The sequence below is a fragment of the Myotis lucifugus genome, unplaced genomic scaffold (assembly GCF_000147115.1).
Source record: "Myotis lucifugus unplaced genomic scaffold, Myoluc2.0 scaffold_28, whole genome shotgun sequence".
NCBI lineage: Eukaryota > Metazoa > Chordata > Mammalia > Chiroptera > Vespertilionidae > Myotis > Myotis lucifugus.
The window spans coordinates 4,874,319-4,895,169 of record NW_005871076.1 but is presented as its reverse complement, the minus strand read 5'-3'; the positions used below and the strand labels follow the sequence as shown (position 1 = coordinate 4,895,169).

At 44.2% G+C, this 20,851-nt stretch overlaps 2 protein-coding genes across 9 annotated transcripts; both read left to right on the top strand.

Moving 5' to 3' along the window:
- Positions 1–33: 33 nt before the first annotated feature.
- On the top strand, positions 34–12,265 carry HARS2 (histidyl-tRNA synthetase 2, mitochondrial). 8 transcript variants are annotated; one of them, XR_002828648.1, is made up of 15 exons: positions 35–324; positions 1,732–1,806; positions 2,072–2,191; positions 2,316–2,411; positions 3,672–3,827; positions 3,930–4,037; positions 4,492–4,590; positions 4,904–4,997; positions 5,565–5,692; positions 5,786–6,028; positions 6,478–6,594; positions 7,348–7,494; positions 7,910–8,161; positions 10,463–10,556; positions 12,243–12,265. XR_002828648.1 is itself a non-coding variant. In XM_023752064.1 (13 exons), the coding sequence occupies exons 1-13, from the start codon at positions 217–219 to the stop codon at positions 7,918–7,920; spliced, it is 1,443 nt and encodes a 480-aa protein (XP_023607832.1). In that variant the 5' UTR covers positions 35–216; the 3' UTR covers positions 7,921–8,714. The 8 variants fall into 8 exon arrangements, 6 of the variants coding, with proteins under 6 accessions (XP_023607835.1, XP_023607832.1, XP_023607831.1 ...); XR_002828649.1 differs by lacking the exons at positions 10,463–10,556; positions 12,243–12,265 and having other exon boundaries at positions 5,786–6,039; positions 7,348–7,435; positions 7,910–7,963; XM_023752064.1 differs by lacking the exons at positions 10,463–10,556; positions 12,243–12,265 and having other exon boundaries at positions 7,348–7,435; positions 7,910–8,714.
- On the top strand, positions 10,044–17,213 carry ZMAT2 (zinc finger matrin-type 2). The gene is made up of 6 exons (XM_006086476.3): positions 10,044–10,166; positions 10,463–10,556; positions 12,243–12,366; positions 14,046–14,119; positions 14,903–15,048; positions 16,190–17,213. Exons 1-6 carry the CDS (start codon positions 10,149–10,151, stop codon positions 16,331–16,333), a joined length of 600 nt encoding a protein of 199 aa, XP_006086538.1. The 5' UTR covers positions 10,044–10,148; the 3' UTR covers positions 16,334–17,213.
- The last annotated feature ends 3,638 nt before the right edge of the window (positions 17,214–20,851 follow it).

The window sequence follows — 20,851 nt, the reverse complement described above, 5'->3', positions numbered from 1 at the left end:
GCCTCCGCCGAGCGCAACACCACTTCCGACTCCGACAGGAAATGCCGAAGCCGAGAGGGAACCCGAGAGGACGGGACCCGGGTTGCGGGATTTGGCGTTGCTCACCTCCTTCCTTGGAGCTCGGGCATTGCCTCTGCAACGCTGTGCACGCTTCTTGGGGTCCGACCGGCTTCGTTCTCAGGTCTTTTGCCCGCTGTCCCGGCCTCCCGCCGCGCGATGCCCCAGCTCGGGCTCCTGCACCGGAGGGCTTGGGCTGCGCTGCTCGGCCAGCTCCTGCGGCCTCCCCGGGTTATGTGCCTGGGGGCGGCCCGTTCTCATAGCCAGGTGAGCCAGCCTGAGCAGCTCCTGTCCGTCGGGATAGGCTCCGCGGGTCTAAAGCTTGAGCTCGCGGCCGGTGCTCCAGGAGGAATACCATTGGTTTGTTACTGCGTGCCCACCATGGACTGAGCTAAGTGTTGTAGATGCTTTGTCATTTAATTCCATAGCCATCCTGAGAGGTTGGGGTTATTATTTCCATTTACAGTTGCGGAGTCAGAGACTGCACGGTCAAATGGTTTATCCGCGCACATAGGAAGGGAGCATTTTCATTTAGGTTCACTATTCCTTATTTGAGCCTATTGGAGTCAAACACATTAAAATTCCTTAAGCAAAAGATATGATTATTTCCACCGAGGTAATTAATGACCATAAGTAGACATTTCACATTAGAATTTACCTCAAAATGAGTCACAAACAAACAACCTACATAATCTTAGGTTTTCAGACATTTTTGGATTTGGGGATTGCAGGTTTGGACTTGAACTGCCTTCCCTTGGAGGAGAGAGCCACCAAAGTATAGAACTACCACACCCGCTATATTTCTGAAGGGCATACAGCCTGCTGGTAATAAACAAAGTCACTGATTCTGTTTCACATTAGGAAAGACTCTGTTGTCTTTATAGCAGATGCTTTGTGCTGTCATGAACAGGGTTTAGATCTTTTGTTACTAATTTTCAGTCACAGCATCGTACCAGTCTGGTTTTTTAGTTCAATTAGAAAATCCATTCCTGTTCGTTCTAAGACATGCTCTGTGTCCTTGGACTGGCTCTCTTCTGTCTTCCAAGTTTTTCCCTGTCTCCAAGCCTAATGACCATTGCTACCTTATTTTTTTAAAATATATTTTTATTGATTTCAGAGAGGAAGAGAGAGAGAGATAGAAACATGAATGATGAGAGAGAATCATTGATCGGCTACCTCTGCACACCCCACACTGGGGATCTAGGCTGAAACCCAGGCATATGCCCCGACTAGGAATTGAACCGTGACCTCCTGGTTCATAGATCTACGCTCAACCACTGAACCGTGCTGGCAGGACACCATTGCTACCTTACTAAAAATTCTTATTTTCACTCTTTGAATGGGAACTGAGAACTGGAAAAAATAATACTAATCCCTACCCCTGGATGGTTGTGGTGGGTTGTTCTTTACCTTCATTGTTCTTGGGTACTTACTTAAACTATTTTCAGACAGTTTGTATGGTAAAGACCCGACCTCAGGTGTATTACATATATATTGCAGACACAACATGGGTTTTTGCAGGGGGGACTGAGATTGGAGTAGATAAAATAGTGTTCAGGCTTCTTGTTACTCAGGACCAAAGCTCTTTGCAGGTTGGTGGTCCACGGGGCCAGCAATGTCACTGGGCTGGCCAGTCTTGAGAGGTGCCGCGTCTCACATTCCTTCTTCTGCCAGGTTGCAGAGGCAGTGCTAGCATCCCAACTGAAACCACATCAAGAGAAGTCAAATTTTATTCTCAAGACCCCAAAGGTAACTCGCTTTGCCCCACTTTGTCCCATTAAAGTGCCTTGGAGGACTGCCCTCTGTTCTGCTTTGTTTTACTATGGTTGCAAATATCAAAAAATTTCTATATGTGACACGGCACCAGAGTTAAGTTAGGGTTTTTCAAAATGCGTTATCTGAACTCAAAGGGATTTCAACTCCATGCCTTAGATTATAGATGTAGTTTAACTCTTTGTCTTAAATGGACTTGTTTCCTGTCTTTGTTTTCACTATGGCTACTTTTGGTTTCTAGGGCACCAGAGATTTTAGTCCCCAGCAGATGGCTGTGAGGGAGAAAATACTTGATACAATTGTTAGCTGCTTTAAACGTCATGGAGCAAAAGGGTTGGATACCCCAGCATTCGAGCTAAAGGTAAGTGGAGAAAAAAGTACCAGAACTCCATTTTTTTCACTTGCCTTCGGTTTCCCAAAGGGCTTCTAGCCTCCGTTCTGGAGTCCTCCTTTGAAGTGTGGCGCTTTCTGCTTGACCCCTGCAGGAGATGCTCACTGAGAAGTATGGAGAGGACTCCGGGCTCATCTATGATCTGAAGGATCAGGGTGGAGAGCTATTGTCCCTGCGCTATGACCTTACTGTATCCTTCTGAGTGCTGGAGCCTGACTTACCGCTTTCCAAACCCAGAGGGATGTCTGACAAAAGGGACAAGAGTGACTTTGGGACCCTAAAGGTCCGTTGGCAACAGGGTTTACTTCAGTTTCAACCAGAAAGCCGTTCTGCCAGCAGAGCCTGGCCTGGAGCACTATCATTTAACTTTAATGTGTATCAGAATCCCTTGAGGAAACTTGTAAAAACACAGGTTTCTGGCCCCCAGGCCCCCAATTCTGTAGCTGGTGCAGGGTTCAGCAGTCAGCATTTCTAACAGGCATCTGGGTAATGAAAATGCAGATGGTCCTTGACCTACACTTTAATAAATATTGACATAGAAATTATAGGCAAATTGAGGTTCTGAAGCTTGCTTATTTTGAGATGGTTAAGAATTGATCTGGCCGAAACCGGTTTGGCTCAGTGGATAGAGCGTCAGCCTGCGGACTGAAAGGTCCTGGGTTCGATTCCGGTCAAGGGCACGTACCTGGGTTGCGGGCACATCCCCAGTAGGAGATGTGCAGGAGGCAGCTGATCGATGTTTCTCTCTCATCGATGTTTCTAACTCTCTTATCTCTCTCCCTTCCTCTCTGTAAAAAATCAATAAAATATATTAAAAAAAAAAAAAGAATTGATCTGAATGGGAGGAAATGACCCAGACTTGAAGTTCTTGTGTCATTTTCTATCTGTTTCCCACCTAACTTGTAGTTTTGTTAGGTGGGATTCCTTCATTTGACACTATTCAATATATAAGTGTGGGCAAAAGTAGGTTTATAGTTACAGTACAAATAAATAATACAATAACTAATAAATAATAATATAAGAGCCCAGCTGGTGTGACTCAGTGGTTGAGTGTGGACCTATGAACCAGGAGGTCATGGTTCAGTTCCTGGTCAGGGCACATGCCCAGGTTGCAGGCTTGGTCTCCAGTAGGGGACATGCAGGAGGCAGCCAATCAATGATTCTCTCTCATCATTGATGTTTTTCTCTCTCCCTCTCCCTTCCTCTCTGAAAAAATATATTTTAAAAAAACATCAAAAGATGAAAAATCAAATACAAGAATAAACTATTTCATGTACTCACAACTGTAAACCTATTTTTGCTCACCCTGTATATTGAATGCCAAGTACTGCTAAGTCTTGGGATAGTGGGAAACAAGACAGACAAGGTGATTGTTCTGTGGATGGGATTCAATTGATAAAGGCCCAGTCTTCCCTGATGTCTTTACACTGAGCCTAAGCCTTGGATGCAGTGTCCTTTCTCCTTAACCTATTTATGTGAGGTTCCTTTTGCGCGTTATATGGCCATGAATAAACTGAAGAAGATGAAACGCTACCATGTTGGAAAGGTGTGGCGGCGGGAGAGCCCAACCATTGTCCAAGGCCGCTACAGGGAATTCTGCCAGTGTGTAAGTGGCCTGAAGGAGGCGGCATGGTTTGATAGTTCTGGGGGCCAGAACCTGGGAACTGAGTGGAGACTTTTTTTTCCCTTGTCTTCTTTTTTGCTGTAGGATTTTGACATTGCTGGTGATTTTGACCCCATGATCCCTGATGCTGAGTGTTTGAAGATCATCTGTGAAATCCTAACTGGATTGCAGCTGGGGGACTTTCTCATTAAGGTGAGGTCAGGGCTGGGGACTTAGGGGAAAAGTCTGGATTTGGCCTGATGTTGTCTTAAAACATAGGTGACCCAGACTTTAAGCCTGCAGCTGTAGGACGTTCTAAGTTCAGCTGTTGCATTTTATATATATATATATACACTAGAGGCCTGGTGCATGAAATTCGTGCAAGAGTAGGCCTTCCTTCCCACGGCTCTGGCTCCAGTTTCCCTCTGGCACCCGGGACCCGGGCTGCCCTCAGAGCCCCAGCTTCATCCGGAAGGTCGCCTGGGAGGATGTCCGGAAGGATGTCCAGTCTAATTAGCATTATTACACTTTTATTATTATAGATCTAAATGGTCATCCTGTGGACTTTTCCTTTCTATCTCTTATGACTCAGGAGAGTAGGGACTGTCATTGTTTTGAGAGAAAGGACATTGACAAGGCACTTGGGTTACTTCCATTGAGTTCACAGGTCAACGACCGGCGGATTTTGGATGGGATGTTTGCCATCTGTGGTGTTCCAGAAAGCAAGTTCCGTGCCATCTGCTCCTCCATAGACAAACTGGACAAGGTAAGAAAGAAGACATGTTTCAGTAGATCCTATCAGAGTTTCTGCCCTGCCCTTAAATCTATACCCTTAGAGGAAAAATAAGGAAATAGTGCCTGGAAGTGAGGGAGGTAAGGAGATATTCTGAAGCAAGATCTGAGTTTTGCTGTGCAGTGGGGATTATGGCTGGATTTACTGAGCTGCCTCTGACTTTGCTGACTTTTCTGAGTTTAGTTTTGCTACTTGTGACATACATACTGAATGAAAGGGAGATAGCCTTTTCTGGTTAGAGAAAGAAAGATCATGGGGCAGGGCTAATGTTTGAATATTTGTGCAGATATCTTGGAAAGATGTGAGACATGAGATGGTGACAGAGAAAGGCCTGGCTCCTGAAGTGGCTGACCGAATTGGGGACTATGTCCAATGTCATGGTAAGAACCAGAGTTTCCAAGCTATATGATAGAACCAGAGGGAGGGTGATAATGTGTACAACTTCTACCTCTGAAGAAGCTCCTTTCTGTAGATGTGCTAAGCTCTAGAGCCTGTCTGAATTTAATTCCCCCCCTTTTTTTTATTGTAACCACCTTATGTCTTCAGATGGCAAAGGTAGAAGCAGAGGAGGAGAGTCTGGTCATATGAGATCAGTATCTTTTTTTTAGTGAAAATGAGGAGCCCCCAGCTGGTGTGACTCAGTGGTTGAGTGTTGACCCATGGACCCAGAGGTCACCAGTTTGATTCCTGGTCAGGACACATGTCCGGGTTGTGGGCTCAATCCCCAGTACAGGGCATGCAGGAGGCAGCAGATTGATATTTCTCTCTCATTGATGTTTCTCTCTCTCTCTCCCTCTACCTTCCTCTTTCTCTCTCAAAATCAATAAAAACATTTAAAACATAAAAAGAAAATGAGGAGGACTACCTAGAACACACTAGAGATAAATTTGGATGAAATACATCTGGGTGAAGAGCACAGACCTTATTTCTCCCCACATGTCTCCCAGGTGGGCTGTCCTTGGTAGAGCAAATGTTCCAGGATCCCAGATTATCTCAGAGCAAGCAGGCCCTAGAGGGCCTGGGGGATCTAAAGCTGCTCTTTGAATATCTGACTCTATTTGGAATTGCAGAGAAGGTAAGCTGACTTGGGTATGGACCTCCTGCTGAGCTCTGGGGATCTCAGGGTCCTGAGTCTTGTCTAGGACTGACTGTAGCCTTGTTCCCACAGATCTGCTTTGATCTAAGCCTGGCTCGGGGCTTGGACTACTATACAGGAGTGATCTATGAAGCAGTGCTGCTGCAGACCCCAGCTCCTGCTGAGGAAGAGCCCTTGAATGTGGGCAGTGTGGCTGCTGGTGGGCGCTATGATGGGCTGGTGGGCATGTTTAACCCCAAAGGCCACAAGGTGCCGTGCGTGGGGCTCAGCATTGGGGTAGAGCGAATCTTCTCCATTGTGGAGCAGAGGATGAAGGTGGGTCCTAGGTAAGGGTGGAGTGGGACTGGAGGCCTAAAAACTCTCATGTTTCTGAAAGTGCAGTTGGACAGTTTTTCTTTAAAAAAAAATTTTTTTTTAATCCTCACTGGAGGATATTATTCCGATTGATTTTTAGAGAAAGTGAAAGGGAGGGAGGAGCAAGGTTTGGGGTGGGGGTGGGGTGGAGAGAGAGGCATTGATTGGTTACCCAGGGATCAAACCTGCAACCCAGGCACATGCACTTGATTGGGAATTGAACCCTTTCTTTGCGCAAGCCAAAACTCTATTCTTTGTGCAAGCCAAAACTCGAACCACTGAGCGATATCTGCCAGGGTTGGACTGTGTTTTTTTTTTGGACTGTGTTTCTTATGATTCTTTTTGTCCTGGTTTTTGGGAGTTAACTGGTGCAAAGGAAGTTTTTATTTTAGTTCTTTCTCTTTTATCAGACTTTTGGTGAGAAGATACGGACCACAGAGACCCAAGTGTTTGTGGCCACTCCACAGAAGAACTTTCTCCAAGAACGGTTGAAGCTAATTGCAGAGCTTTGGGATGCTGGGATCAAGGTATGGTGGAGCTAATTTCCAAACCATGTAGGTATATGTGGAATTTAGGCAGCAGGCCCATTTCTACTTTATGCTTAGGTGGAACTCAAGATCTTTCCAGTCTTCACTAGAGTGTCTTCTTTGGGTAGGAGGGCTAGCTACTTATTTCTTTGGAAATGCGCACTCCTGGGTGTTGTAAATGTTTCCCTCCACATCCCGCGTGTTCAGGTTTCAGGATCTGGAAGAGGAGCCGCACACAAATGAAAGAGAAGAGACAAGAGATAATTTGGAAATATTGGGGTGCCGGGGTCCAGGCCCAGTGGGCCAGGGGTTCCCAAAGGTGTTGATGGAGTCGGCAAAGAATGATTTACACGGAGACAGCGTTCATAGCTCTCTAGCACTCTTTAGTCTCTGTGGATCTTCCTGTGCCTGGCTGAGGCCACAGAGAGAGATCCACGAGGCAAGCTGAGCCTTTATTTTATAGTCAGAGATAAACAAGGTAGTGGTTACCATAGTTACACAGTTCTTGTGAGTTTCACTTGTTTTGGCCACTTCCTGCACTTCCCTCAGCCCATTAGCTTCCCAGATAAGATCTGGGGAGCGTTATAAGGTCAAGCCTAATTATGCTAAGAGGACTGTCCCCTCTAAGCTGGGACTTGTTTGTGACTTTGCCAACAGGTCAGTCCGAGGCTTAATCCTATATTGGCTCCCCACACCTGGGGTGGAGTGGTGTGGTCACTTCTAAATCCCATACTTTACCTTCATCCTTTTCAGGCAGAGCTGCTGTATAAGAACAACCCTAAATTACTAACGCAACTGCACTACTGTGAGAACATGGGCATTCCACTGGTAGTCATTATTGGTGAGCAAGAGCTGAAAGAAGGGGTCATCAAGCTCCGTTCAGTGGCCACCAGGGAGGAGGTGAGTGGGGCAGGCAAAAATAGAAGGGACCAGGTGTCTCTACCTTGTTAAGATTCTTTAAGAAATATATTTCTGGCTGAGGAAATATCTTCAGAGTTAATAGTGATAGAGATGAATGAAGACCCATCCTAGGCAACTGTTGTAGCCCATGATACTGGCTGGGTAAGCAGAAGAAGGACAGATGAAATTTCAATGGGTATTTTGAGACTAATTAACAAAATAGATGCAGACCAGGCATTTGAATCCCTTTGGTTTTGAGGACATACATTCTCTAGGTCAGCTTAAAGCCCACACTACTCCCTACTGCTTGCATAAGTAGTGGGGGTGATATAGAGTAACATGAATCTGGAAAATCAGTGGCTAAGGAGCTGTATCATTTTTTAGTTCGTCACATGAGGGTTCTCTTATGTTCCAGGTGGCCATTAAACGGGAAAATATTGTGGCTGAAATTCAGAAGCGACTATTCGAGTCTTGATCCTTTCCTGATTGCTATCTGCTGCTCTTGTAGAAAATGTTTCATCTAGAACTGAGTTCCTGATGGGCTTCTCAACAGCTGGCCAGGATGGGTGACAAGTGCCTCTGCCTCCTCCATCCTTCCTGGGTACAGAAAGCCCTGAGGACGCCTGGGCTATTGTGAGCAGCTATTCTGCATGGGCGCAGATGGCTGGTATGTGAAAGAGACATGCTCTAACTGCAGAGACAGATGACAGATTTCATGTACCATTGGAATGCTGCCAAGAGGTGCTAAGGTGCTTGCTGTGAGCAAGGCTCTGAGAAAGTCACCTCTGGCTGGGAGGATTCTGAACCATTGAGATCAGAAGTCAGATACTTAGCCTTCCACTGTGGCTTCTGAACCAGATTCTGGGAAATTTGTCCACTACCTGCTATTGGCCTGTCCAATTTTTGGGGAGACAACAGTGTATGGCAAATGGCTGCTGTCTACTTTGTTTGAGGACAGAGATGCTATCACAAGGGCATAGCAATGACAATATTGATGTGGTATGTCTCTAGCCCATCCACTGTTAACAATAGTAGGGTGAGGCTGTCTGTTTAATAATTTTGAATATTGAACTTAATAGATGACCTAACAAGATGGAGATTTGATCTTTTGAGGTTTGGGAGACCACTTCTTGTGCCAGAATCTCTGCTCTGTTTCATGTCCTGCCATGGAGGTGGCTATTCTAGAAGTGGTTAGATAATATATTAAATAAAATATTTAATGTAGTAGTTTGGGTAGTTTGTTATCAAGGGATTGTTTTGCATAGAACACAGAAAATGCTTGAGTGTACACTAAGAATTCTAAATCTTTTTTTGTTATTGTTAACCCTCACCTGAGGATATTTCCATTGAATTTTTTTAGAGAGAGTGGAGGGGAGGGGGAGAGACAGACAAAAACGTCGATGTAAGAGAGACACATCAATTGGTTGCCTTCCACATGCCCGTGGACCAGGGCCGGCAGGGATCGAGCCCTTGACAGGAAATGAACCCAGGGCCCTTCAGTCCGAAGGCGATGGGTCTATCCACTGAGTAAAACTGGCTAGGAAGAGAATTCTAACTCTTGAGCAAGGAGTAACCTCCCTGGGGTGATGCTCTGTATTCAGTGAAGGAAGCAGCCATAGTTCCTCCAACCCCCAACTTGGAGATACACTTATGTCACTAAATCAATAGTGAGCCATCTGCCAGAGTTCTTCACCCTAGAGCAGTGGTTTTCAACCTTCCTAATGCTGCGACCCTTTAATACAGTTCCTCATGTTGTGGTGACCCCCAACCATAAAATTATTTTTGTTGCTACTTCATAACTGTAATTTTGCTACTGTTATGAATCATAATGTAAATATCTGGTATGCAGGATGTATTTTCATTGTTACAAATTGAACATAATTAAAGCATAGTGATTAATCACAAAACAATATGTAATTATATATGTTTTCCGATGGTCTTAGGCGACCCCTGTGAAAGGGTCGTTCGACCCCCAAAGGGGTCGCGACCCACCGGTTGAGAACCGCTGCCCTAGAGTGGTGTTGCTAACTGACCTTCCCAAGTATAATTATGTTGATTAAATTTGACCATAGGTTGGCTGTAATCCTCAGTTGAGGGAAAGTGAGTTAACTATAGAGTGATAGCATTGCTTCAAGATAATGAGACAAAGGTACGAAAAGCACTTACATGTGTGCGCTGGGAAGGTGCAGCTTTTGCAAACACTTAGGTGTTGGGGAGGGGGCGGCATATCTTTAGTCCGTTCTGGTAAATAGGGCATCTGAAGCCTTTAATAACAGCGCTTCTGCCTTAAAGGTTCAGAAACTCTTGGCAATGTACGCAAGTTAATTAGACTAGAGGGCACGGATCCGCAGGTCCCTAGTTTGTAAAACAGATGAGTTGAACTTTCAGGGTTGTTTCCGAAGGCTAGAGCAAAAAAAAAAACAAAAAAAAAAACCTTTGCAGGCGCCCTTACTTCCGTATTGCTTCACAGTCCCCATGCGCATGCGCCATTTTATTGACGCGGAGGCGGGGCTTACAAGTCTATTTTAAAAGCCCTCCAGTCTTTAGCTGGTTTACAACGGGAGACGCTTAGCTTATTGGAGGGCAAGCTTGCTTTACGGCCTAAGGTCGCTTTTTACGACATTTTCCGGCTTCCCATTCACTTCGCGGTGAAGATGGCGTCGAGCAGTGGGGTAGGTGTTGTGTGTAGAAGGAGGCTTGCAGCGGGTGGAGGGTATGAGGTGGATTCTCAGCGCGGAATATACTGCACCGGACTGGCTTCCCCACACCTCCTTGCGATTTTGTGGCCCCGTAAGGCCCTGGCGTAGAGTGGAATCGCGGAGGTCTCTCGGGTTGGGGTCCTGAGGCCACTTCAGCCTCCCGGTGCGGTCCGGGGAGCCTTCGTTCTCTAGAGGTGCCGGGGCCGCCGTGCCGGTGATGACGTCCGACACGATTAGCAACGAATTCTGAGGGCTTTTTATCTCCACAGACAAAAAACTTGGACTTTCGCCGCAAGTGGGACAAAGATGAATATGAGAAGCTCGCTGAGAAGAGGCTCACGGAAGAGAGAGAGAAGAAGGATGGTGGGTGCCTGCTCCATCACGGGCTAAGGGTATCGTAGAGGCGATGCAGTGGCTTGGAGAGCCGGTGGGGAGTCGCAGTGCACTTTCCTCTTACCCTGTGTACGAGCCCTGCCTTCCTGGTCCTCAGTGTTTTGTGTTGTGTTTTTTTTTAAATGTATAAAATGAAGAAGGAGATGGACTGAAGTGATTTTGGGGTGCTTTCCAGCTCTGTTGTCCTGTGCTTCCTTGCCCTCCCTGTGCCGGTTCATGTTAGTACTTTCCTGAAAAGAGTGGGATCCTTAATAGTGACAGAAGTCAAGAGGGGTATTTTGCTGCTATGCTTTACTGTTACTGAAGACCCTCTCTTTCTGTTGAAATTACTTAAGGGGGAGAAGAACATTCCTGGCCCAATCTAAACCTTTTCCTGTAGTCTGAGAAGAGTAAGGGTACTAGACTGGGAAGGTTTGATGTTCCTGCGAGTGCTTAGTAGGGCTGTGTTCTGTGCCTTGTACAATGTCAGGGAATTGGCCCACCTCTCCTAGAATAGAGATTGCACTGTACAAAAAGAAATACTTGATTTTCCTCATCTGTTTTCAAACTTGTATGTTCTTCTTTCACTTTACCTCCAGCCACCTTTTAGTTTTTTGTTTTGTTTTTTTTAAAGATATATTTTATTGATTTTTTACAGAGAGGAAGGGAGAGGGATAGAGAGTTAGAAACATCGACCAGCTGCCTCCTGCACACTCCCTACTGGGGATGTGCCCGCAACCAGGGTACATGCCCTTGACCGGAATCGAACCTGGGACCCTTGAGTCCACAGGCTGACGCTCTATCCACTGAGCCAAACCAGTTAGGGCACACCTTTTAGTTTTTATGTAGCTTATATAATAATAGTGTTTGGCACGTAACAGGTAATTCCTAAATGTTAGTCCCCATTTTAAAGATTTCCCCAGCTTGCAGAAGATTCCATTCTGTGTTATGCTTGGGATATCTGAAAACATTATTGACTATCCTTGCTCTTTTTTTAAAAGGTTGCTTTTTGTGAAAATTCAGAACTTCTCCCTTCAATTCAGTTCATCAATGAGTAGAAAACATTGCTTTTTGACTTGTTAGCTATAAAGTGAAGAAATGCTGTAGTGAGTTAAGGATTGCTTATCTTTTTTCCTGTTCATACTCTCCCTATCTACTGCTAGAAGTACCTGTTGTGCCCCTTGCTTCAAGTTTCAAAAACAAAATGAGAGTAAACCTCTGGACTTTGAGTTTCATGCATATCTTTTCCTTTCTGGTTAAGGAGGTGCAATATATTTTTTTATTTAATATTTTGTTTTATTGCTTAAAGTATTATAAAGAGTATTACATATGTCTCCTTTTTCCCCCCCTTTGACATTCCCCCAGCCTCCCCTACCCCCCAGTGTCTTGTGTCCATTGGTTATGCTTATATGGATGCATACCAGTCCTTCCCACCCCCCAACCCTCCCTGGCCTTCCCGCTGTAGTTTGACAGTCTGTTCGATGCTGCTCTGCCTCTGTATCTATTTTTGTTCATCAGTTTATAATGGTCTTTATTATCCATAAATGAGTGAGATCATGTAGTATTTTTCTTTCATTGACTGGCTTATTTCACTTAGCATAATGCTCTCCAGTTCCATCCATGCTGGTGCAAGGGAGCTGCAATATTGAAGGGACTTCCTTCCCCATTATATTTCAGGAAAACCAGTGCAGCCAGTCAAGCGGGAGCTTCTCCGGCATAGGGACTACAAGGTGGACCTGGAATCCAAGCTTGGGAAGACCATTGTCATCACCAAGACCACCCCACAATCTGAGATGGGAGGGTGAGTGGCTTTTCATCTTTCACTGTAGGTCTAATAGACTATGTTGGTTTTAGGAAGTGTTGAGGAGGATTCCTGGGTCAGGATAACAATCTTGTTGCCTGTAATTCCATCCTTAGATTTATTTTTCTTTGTCTCCCAAGATCTCAGGTTAACATTATAATATCTCTTGGAGGGGTCACTCTGTATGCTGCTTCATATTAGCACTATAACTATTTAACATCTTAAAAGGGATAATTTGTTCTCCTGCTGGAAGGAAAGGACTACTGAGGAGATTTTTAGAGGAGAAATTAGGTGGAGCTAGAAGGGATGCTAGGAGCTATAAAGGGGGTTGAGGTTCCTGATTGGCTGTAAAGGTGGTAATATAGATGATCTGGTTGAGTACTTCCTTCCTAGACTAAGACTGTAACCTATAGGAAGACTTGTCCCACAAGAACTCATTTCTTCTGCTCATATTTTTGTCGAGTTAGGTTTTCCAGCAGGAGAGCAACACAGCAGAGTGACACTTCTCTGAGCTACTGTTGTCATTCTTCTCTATATTCGTAATCTATTGCTATGTAAATTAACAACCCCAAATTTAATTTGTTGCAGCATAAAACAACAAAGAGCTCGTAATTTCTGTGGGTAGGAATCTGAGAGACTTACTTAGGTGGTTCTGGCTTAGGCTCTCTCACAAAGGTGCAGTTAAGGTGTGTGCTGGGTCTGTGTTCATCCAAGATATAAGTGGAGCTGAAGGCTGTACTTCCAGCCTCTGCCACATGGCTGTGGTTTGGCAGCCTTAGTTCTTCCTTGCATGGGCCTCTCCATAGTCCTTATCACAACAAAGTAAATGGCTTCCCCAGAGCAAGTGATCCATATGGACAGACTAAGATAGAAGCCATGATTTAAAAAATTTGTTATAACCTAATGTTGGAAGTGAAATAGCATCACTTAAAAAAATTTTTTTTTAATCCTCACCTAAGGATATTTTTTTTATTGATTTCTTTCTTTTTTTAGAGAGAGAGCGTGGAAGGGAGAGAGAAGAGGTTTAGATAGTGACATGAAGGTGAGAGGCACACTGATTGGCTGCCCTCCCCACGTGCCTGGATCAGGGACCAGGGCCGGGGATGGAAATGAAACCGAGGTACATGCCTTGACCAAGAATCTAACCCTGAGACCCTTCATTCTGAGGGCCGACACTTCATCCACTGAGCCAACTGGCCAGGGCTGCATCACTTAAAAAAAAAAAAAAAAAAAAAGCCTTTATTGATTTGAGAGAGAGAAAGAGATAAATATTGATCAGTTGCCTCCTGTACCCTGACCAGGGATGGAACCTGAAACATGGGTATGTGCTCTAACTGGTATTGAACTGGTGACCTTTCGGTGCATGGGATGATGCTCAACCAGCTGAGCCACACTGGCCAGGGCAACATCACTTTTGATATATTCTGTTGGTTACACAGACCAGCCCTGGTATAAATTGAGAGGGGACTACACAGTTTAGAAATATTAGGAGGGTGGGGATCATTGTGGGGCCATCTCGGAGGTTAGTTACCACAATTTTCCAAGAGCTAAGGCTTTATGGAAATGAGAAGTGCCTCCTTCTAAAAAGACTTTTTACCTAAAAATATTAGTTTCTTGATTGAAAACAGTGCAATCCTTACAAACAGATTTGACTCATGCTGTTTCTTTCTGTTTGCTAGATATTACTGCAATGTCTGTGACTGTGTTGTGAAGGACTCCATCAACTTCCTGGATCACATTAATGGAAAGAAACGTAAGGCTTGGAGTTGGTTTGTGGCTGGGGCTGGAATCAGGCTTTGGAGTCGGGGATGGGGTAAGGGTGGTTTCTGTTCGGTCTTTCCTTTAATGCCTGGGGAACTCTCCAGTTGCCTCAGCACAAGTTCTGTTACTTCATTATTTAATGTTTCTGGAGGCCGTGAAGTGAGACACTGTTCTAGGCTCTCGACAAGCCAAACCATGGTTTTCTGGGTTAAGGTGTCCCCACTGACATGCATCTGCTTTAAGGAAATATATTGTTTTAAATATATTTTATTGATTTTTTACAGAGAGGAAGGGAGAGAGAGAGAGAGTCAGAAACATCGATGAGAGAGAAACATCGATCAGCTGCCTCCTGCACACCTCCCACTGGGGATGTGCCCGCAACCCAGGTACATGCCCCTGACCGGAATCGAACCCAGGACCCCTCAGTCCGCAGGCCGACGCTCTATCCACTGAGCCAAACCGGTTCTGGCTGCTTTAAGGGAAGTTTAAAGCCATTTGCATCCTATTAATCTGGGACTGCAGCTTTTGGAATCAAGTAAAGCCAAGGGAGTTTTGTTTTTGTTTTAGCTATAATTATTTTTGCTGTGTGTTTTATGAGAAGATGTTAAAAAAATGTCAGCAGGAAGCATGTGAGATCTTGCTCCCTGGCATATGTTGTCAAATTGACCCAAATAAACTCTTTAAAAATTTCTTAAAGGAAAAAATATTATCAGGAAAAGACTTGAGGGGCTGAGGATGTTATTACCTTACCTTCTTCACTGTTGACCCCACCCAGATCAGCGAAACCTGGGCATGTCTATGCGTGTGGAGCGTTCCACCTTGGATCAGGTGAAGAAACGTTTTGAAGTCAATAAGAAGAAGATGGAAGAGAAACAAAAGGATTATGATTTTGAGGAAAGGATGAAGGAGCTCAGAGAAGAAGTAAGGCTCTCCTGTCCTTCCATCTTCCTTCCCCCAGCTTTGAATAGTATGTTAGGAATCGTGGGGAGGCTGATTTTCTCTGTCTCTCTTTAATTGATTCAAAAGTGAGAGGAAGTGGGAGGGGGGGTGGGGGGGAGAAACATCCATCAGTTGCCTCCCGTATGCACCCTGACTGGGGATCGAACCCAAAACCTGGGTATGTTTCCTGACCTGGAATCAAACTGGTGACCTTTTGGTGTACGGGACAACAGTACAGCTAGCCAGAGGAAGGCTGACTTTCTCATTCCACTGCCACCCCCAGGGTATTAGTCCTATCTCTTGAATTTCTGTATATCAGGGGAAACATTGATTGCCCTTATTTGAAACTCTCAGGAATTGAAGGAAATGGCTCTAAACCTGTCCTTTTTTAAAAAAAATAAGTATATTTTTATTGATTTCAGAGAGAAAGGGAGAGGGAGAGAGAGAGAGGAACATCAATGATGAGAGAGATTCATTGATAGGCTACCTCCTTCATGCTTCCCACTGGGAATTGAGCCTGCACCCCAGGCATGTGCCCTTAACCAGAACCAAACCCAGGACCCCTCAGTCCGCAGGCCAACGCTCTATCTACTTAACCTATCCTTTTTTTTTTTTTTTTCCTGGATTTTGTGGGCCATATTGTTTATACTACATTAAATAAATGTACCTGGTCTCCAAGAGGTTGGGGAACTACACTGGGTGGATCAGAATTCTGTTTCCACCACTTATGGCTAAAAATCTTGGGCAAGTTATATAAACTGTGCTTCAGTTTCCTCCGATTAGATATCTTAATATATAATATACTTAAAGCACTTAGACCAGTTCCTGGCATGTACTACATTCCTCAGGATGTTAGTTGCTATTAAATGGTTTTGCTTTTATAACTGTATTAACTGGAGATGAACTGGAATGTAGGATTGAGAAGTGTTCTCCACAGGCTAAAATTTCTCTTGTCCTTTATACTCTTTACTGTGGCTTTTCCTCTGCTTTTGAAATTTTACTTGTCTTTAACTATTTTCTCCTAAAAATAGAAAGGAATCTTGAAGCTCATCTGTCTTTTTCAACAATGTTTGGCTCAGGAGCCTGAACTGATTCTGAGTGGTTTCCCCCCTCACCCCTCCAGGAGGAAAAGGCCAAAGCCTACAAGAAAGAGAAACAGAAGGAGAAGAAAAGGAAGGCTGAGGAGGACTTGGCATTTGAGGAGGATGATGAAATGGCAGCTGTGATGGGCTTCTCTGGCTTTGGTTCCACCAAGAAGAGTTACTGAGGCTTTCTATGCTTGGCCCTTTGCTGGGCTTAACTTTGAGTGTGGGCGGGGTCATTTTTTGGGGGAGTACTTGGGAAAGTCCTTAAGTGGCAGTGGGTGGGTGTTTATGCTTTCCCTCGACCTTGAGAGAAAGCACAGGAGGCAGAGGTAATGCTGGGGCATATTCCTTTAGCCTCAGTGTATCACCCGCGTCACAGGCCCTCTGCCCATCTGCGTTCCCAATAAAAAACCTTCTGAGGCTGCTTTCCCAAATCTTCCCCTGCATCTTCCCCTCTTCATCTATCCCGTCTTCTCTGAGCATCCTACATTTATCCTGTGTTCTGCCTTTGTTTTAATTTTGGCTCTTGCTTGGCCTGCCACAGAAAGGTTCTCTGGGCCCCCAGTTTCCAGTTGATACCATATCCTTGACCAGCCACTCCCCACCCCCTTTCCTCATCCCCCACTGTGGTTCTCTGGCCACCTGTGCATGCATGTGTACTTTTGCCTGGGTCAGTAGTATGTGCGGATGTGTGTGCATGAATCTGTCACATAGAGGGAGCCTGAACTAGAACCTCAGAGCGTTACTGCTTTGGGGCCTGATGTTCTTGGTTTCCTCAGTGCATGAAACAGGAAATTAAATGGGATGAGTGTTTGGTGTGGATTTTGTCTGTTGAGTTTTTTAACCTTTGTTTTTCATATGTAGACTGTTAAGCTATTCCTGTTTGTTTTATTTTATTGAGGATTACTCGTTTTTGTCTTCCTTGTGAGCAGGCTCTTGGAAGAACCTGTTTGATGCAAAAAAGAAAACGGAAAAAAACAGCAACTCATATGGGAGCCTTTGTGTCTCAGAGGCTGTTCAACATGTATAATAAATGGCATTGACTGGGCCTATTTCACATTTGGTGGGAACATTCCATATTTTTCCCTGTGTATTTTTTTTCTTCCCACGCTGAGGATTTTCCATATACAGTGTATTCTTCTCCCTTCATTTGAGCCCTGTTGCTTTTTCCCCCTTGGTTCCTTCAGCATGAGTTGTATTTTCCTCTAATGGGTTCTCTGTCCAGATGACTCTGAACAGAATTTTCCTATAATTTTTAGCCTCCTTTGATGGTGTTTTAGGAACAGCAGAGCTTCTTGTTGAACTGAGGGTTTCTTTACTACTGCAATTAGGCTAGGCGCAGGGTTACTTACTCTTGGCACTGTTGACAATTTGGGCTGTACAGTTCTGTGTTGTGTGAGCTCCCTTGTGCATTGTAGGGTGTTTAGCAGTATCCCTAGCCTCTACTCAGTAGATGCTAATAGCACCCCTTCCCAAAATTATAACTAAAAATGTCTGTCCCCAGGAGTGGGGGAGAAATCCTTCCAGTCAGCTCCATTGAGAAGCTGTCTTCCCTGCTTTGTTCTAACTTGAGAATTAAATGATATAGAGTGGTTAACTAAAGGAAAAACAATTTTGATATTCCCTGGATCAGGTACTGTGCCAAGTCCCATGGATGCAAAGGGGGAAAAAATCAGTCTTTTAAAACAAAAGTTATATAAACATCAAGCAGGTGAATTCTATAATAACTTCAGCTGGTTCTATACCACAAAAAGCAGGCTCTATTTGGCTTAAGGCTGTCACCATAGGGCTTGATTACATTCTCTGCCCCATGTAGTTCTCTGAAATCCTTAATGTAGTATCAGAACCATCTGTGAGCCCCCAAAGTACCATACTCTTTTCTTTGGACTTCTATACAAAATTCCCTTGCTGTTCAGAATGATTTTTGCCTATATTACTTTTGTTAATCCTCACTGGAGGATATTTTTCCATTGATATTTGGAGAGTGGAAGAGAGGGAGAGAGAGAAACAAATACTGGTTGCATCCTGCACACACCCCAACCAGGGCCAGGGATCAAGCCTGCAACTGAGGTACGTGCCTTTGACCAGAATTGAACATGGGACCCTTCAGTCCCTAGGCTGACCGACACTCTCCACTGAGGCAAACTAGCAGGACTGTTTTTTGCCTATATTATTTCTAATGCTGAATCTTGCCACTGTGAATGTGTCTCAAGGCCTGGCTGAAAGTTTGACACAGTGTTTGTTGCCCAATGGCAGGCTGATTAGTGGGTGCCTTCCTTGTCATGATTATATACTATACAGGTCCTTGTATAAGAATCTACCCTAGTGGACTCGACCCTTTTGCTTCCCCATTCAAGTCAGGCTGAAGAAGATTATCAGTGAGCTGACAACCTTCCATTGTTCACACTTCATTTTTCAGGAAACTAATTCAAGTTGGCTTCAAATCATTTCCCTTCCTCTTTGGTACAGTGGAATCTTACCTTTGGCCACCTCTACTAAAAACTATTCTAAATTCCAGGTTCTCTTAAATTCTCTAGGGACTGGCAAGTGGTTTGAGTCTCCAAGGGGCCTGTCTAGGTCATGGGTATTTGGAGGAACTCAATGTGGTATGTTGGAGAAGGGGAGGAAGGAGAAAGGATGGAAATTTAGGAGCCCAGAGCAATCCCAGAGAACTCAGAAATCTCTGGAAGAGGAACTTCATTAATATTTGTTTTCTAAAATCCATGGGAGGGAACTGCATTCTGGTTGAGGAATATGCCTGTGACTGGCCTACTTGTGTTCATTTGTTCAATGTATGCTGAGATGTTGAGTATGTTCCAGGTCCTGGTAATATCTTCTGGGGCAAGGCATCAAAGCTCCAACTGTTGTGGAATTTATATTTTTTGAAATGTCTATTTACAGTATTTGGGGAACAAAAGCAGTATGGCTCCAAATAATTCTGTGGCTTCAGGCACCTCCCATAATCCCTCCAGAAATTTAAATGTGAAGAATCTTTAGCAAGTCTAAAGTATCCTAAAAACATACTTGTTTACTGAAGCTTTGTTTTTATAACAGTGAAGCATCTAAAATAAAACTGGTTCAGCCCAGCTGGCATGGCTCAGTAGTTTAGCGTCAACCTATGAACCATGAGGTGAGGGTTCCATTCCTGGTCAGGGCATATGCTCGGATCATGGGCTGGATCCCCGCTATGGGGCATGCAGGAGGCACCCCATCAATGATTCTCATCACTGATGAGATGTTTGTATTTCTCCCTCTGAAATCAAAGTATTTAAAAACATGTAAAATAAAAACTGGTACATTTATACTTGACTATAAAGCAGCTATTGCAATATATATTAGATCTATATTTACTGACAAAGATCTCCAAGACATACTGTTAAGTAAACAAGCACAGAAATTGCCCAACAAACTGATCCCCAATAAGCACCCCAATCATGAAACCAAATTGTGTACAGTAAAATATATAGGTTGAGGGAAAGGACTGGAGGGATGTACACTGAAATCCTAACTGGTTAACTGAAGAAAAGTAGGAACTGTGGGAGAGAAGGGTTAGCTACTTACACTATACATAAAAGGGGTTTCATGTGGGATTTAAAATAATTTTAAAAACTAGTAGCAGAATAAGCAATGCTCTATTAACACCTGGGAGAGGAGCTGTAGGATTTATCTGGTTTAGCTGCAAAGATCAAGAAAAGGCCTGAAATACAATTTGAAGCTTGTGAAGCAAGAGTGAATTCCTGATTAGGCACTGTGAAAGTTGATTTGATCACAGAATGACCCCGTGTGGTGGCCTGCAGGAGCGCAGACTGGTGGATCAGGTGACCGCTCATAGTAGGAGAGAAGAAACCCAGAAGCAACTATGGAAGAGCTCACTGGAGAATAGGGGAGACCTGAGTCACTGCTGAGTGTTCTCAGACGGGCACGGGGTGGGGTGGGGGTTGCGGCGACAGCGGATTGGACAGTCTTTCGGTTGGTAAATTATCCTGGATCACTTTTGGTTTGGTCGATTTATTATGACGTATTTCCTTCTTAACAGTGAAATGAATTTAATCAGAGGGCCACGCCTGGGCTGGCTTTAGCTCAGCGGTTCCTTCGCATACAGAACTTCCTACTCGCAGTTGCTCACTTGAGCGACAGCGGTTCGAGACCCGCGGGCGCTCTCCAGCCCTTTTGCTGCTGTCTCAGCTTTTATTTTCCCAGTAATTAGTCTTGATTATTTGTTTTGAGATTCCTCCCATGCCCAAAGAATCAAAGCAACTGTGTTTCCAAACGACTTTCAGTTCCCTTTGGAGCAGAAACCAGGACTCCTTGGAGAAATGCCATTATTGAGGCAGGAAATGCAGAGATGAACTCCAGAGTATCTTATAGTGCTGGAAACTAAGGAAGTGCTAACAAACAAACAAACAAACAAAAAACCCAAGGCCAAACAAAAAAACCTTACTTTTAAAATTAATTGTGGTGTTTAGTAATGCTTGGGCTTTTGTTCCAATAGTTACTATATGATTGTATCTTTTCAAATGTCCTCAAATTCCTTTTCCTTACTGGGGTTATATTATTTTGTCAGCTATATCTTGACTCCCTTCGATTTATTACTTATATTCAGTTATTTTCTTTTCTCCTTTCTCTCCTCACTTCTGTTTTAGTCATATTGTTTTTACAAAAAAATTTCTGTACTATTTTTCTACCCTTGTCATTACTTT

What these genes read in the sequence shown, in the direction of transcription:
- HARS2 (XM_023752063.1), top strand. Translation starts at nt 217, where the DNA reads ATGCCCCAGCTCGGGCTCCTGCACCGGAGGGCTTGGGCTGCGCTGCTC. An exon ending in CCCCAGCATTCGAGCTAAAG is followed by an intron (nt 2,192 to 2,315) that starts GTAAGTGGAGAA and finishes TGACCCCTGCAG; the next exon opens with GAGATGCTCACTGAGAAGTA. An exon ending in TTTGGGATGCTGGGATCAAG is followed by an intron (nt 6,595 to 7,347) that starts GTATGGTGGAGC and finishes CATCCTTTTCAG; the next exon opens with GCAGAGCTGCTGTATAAGAA.
- ZMAT2 (XM_006086476.3), top strand. An exon ending in AGAGAGAGAGAAGAAGGATG is followed by an intron (nt 10,557 to 12,242) that starts GTGGGTGCCTGC and finishes ATTATATTTCAG; the next exon opens with GAAAACCAGTGCAGCCAGTC. An exon ending in CCACAATCTGAGATGGGAGG is followed by an intron (nt 12,367 to 14,045) that starts GTGAGTGGCTTT and finishes TCTGTTTGCTAG; the next exon opens with ATATTACTGCAATGTCTGTG.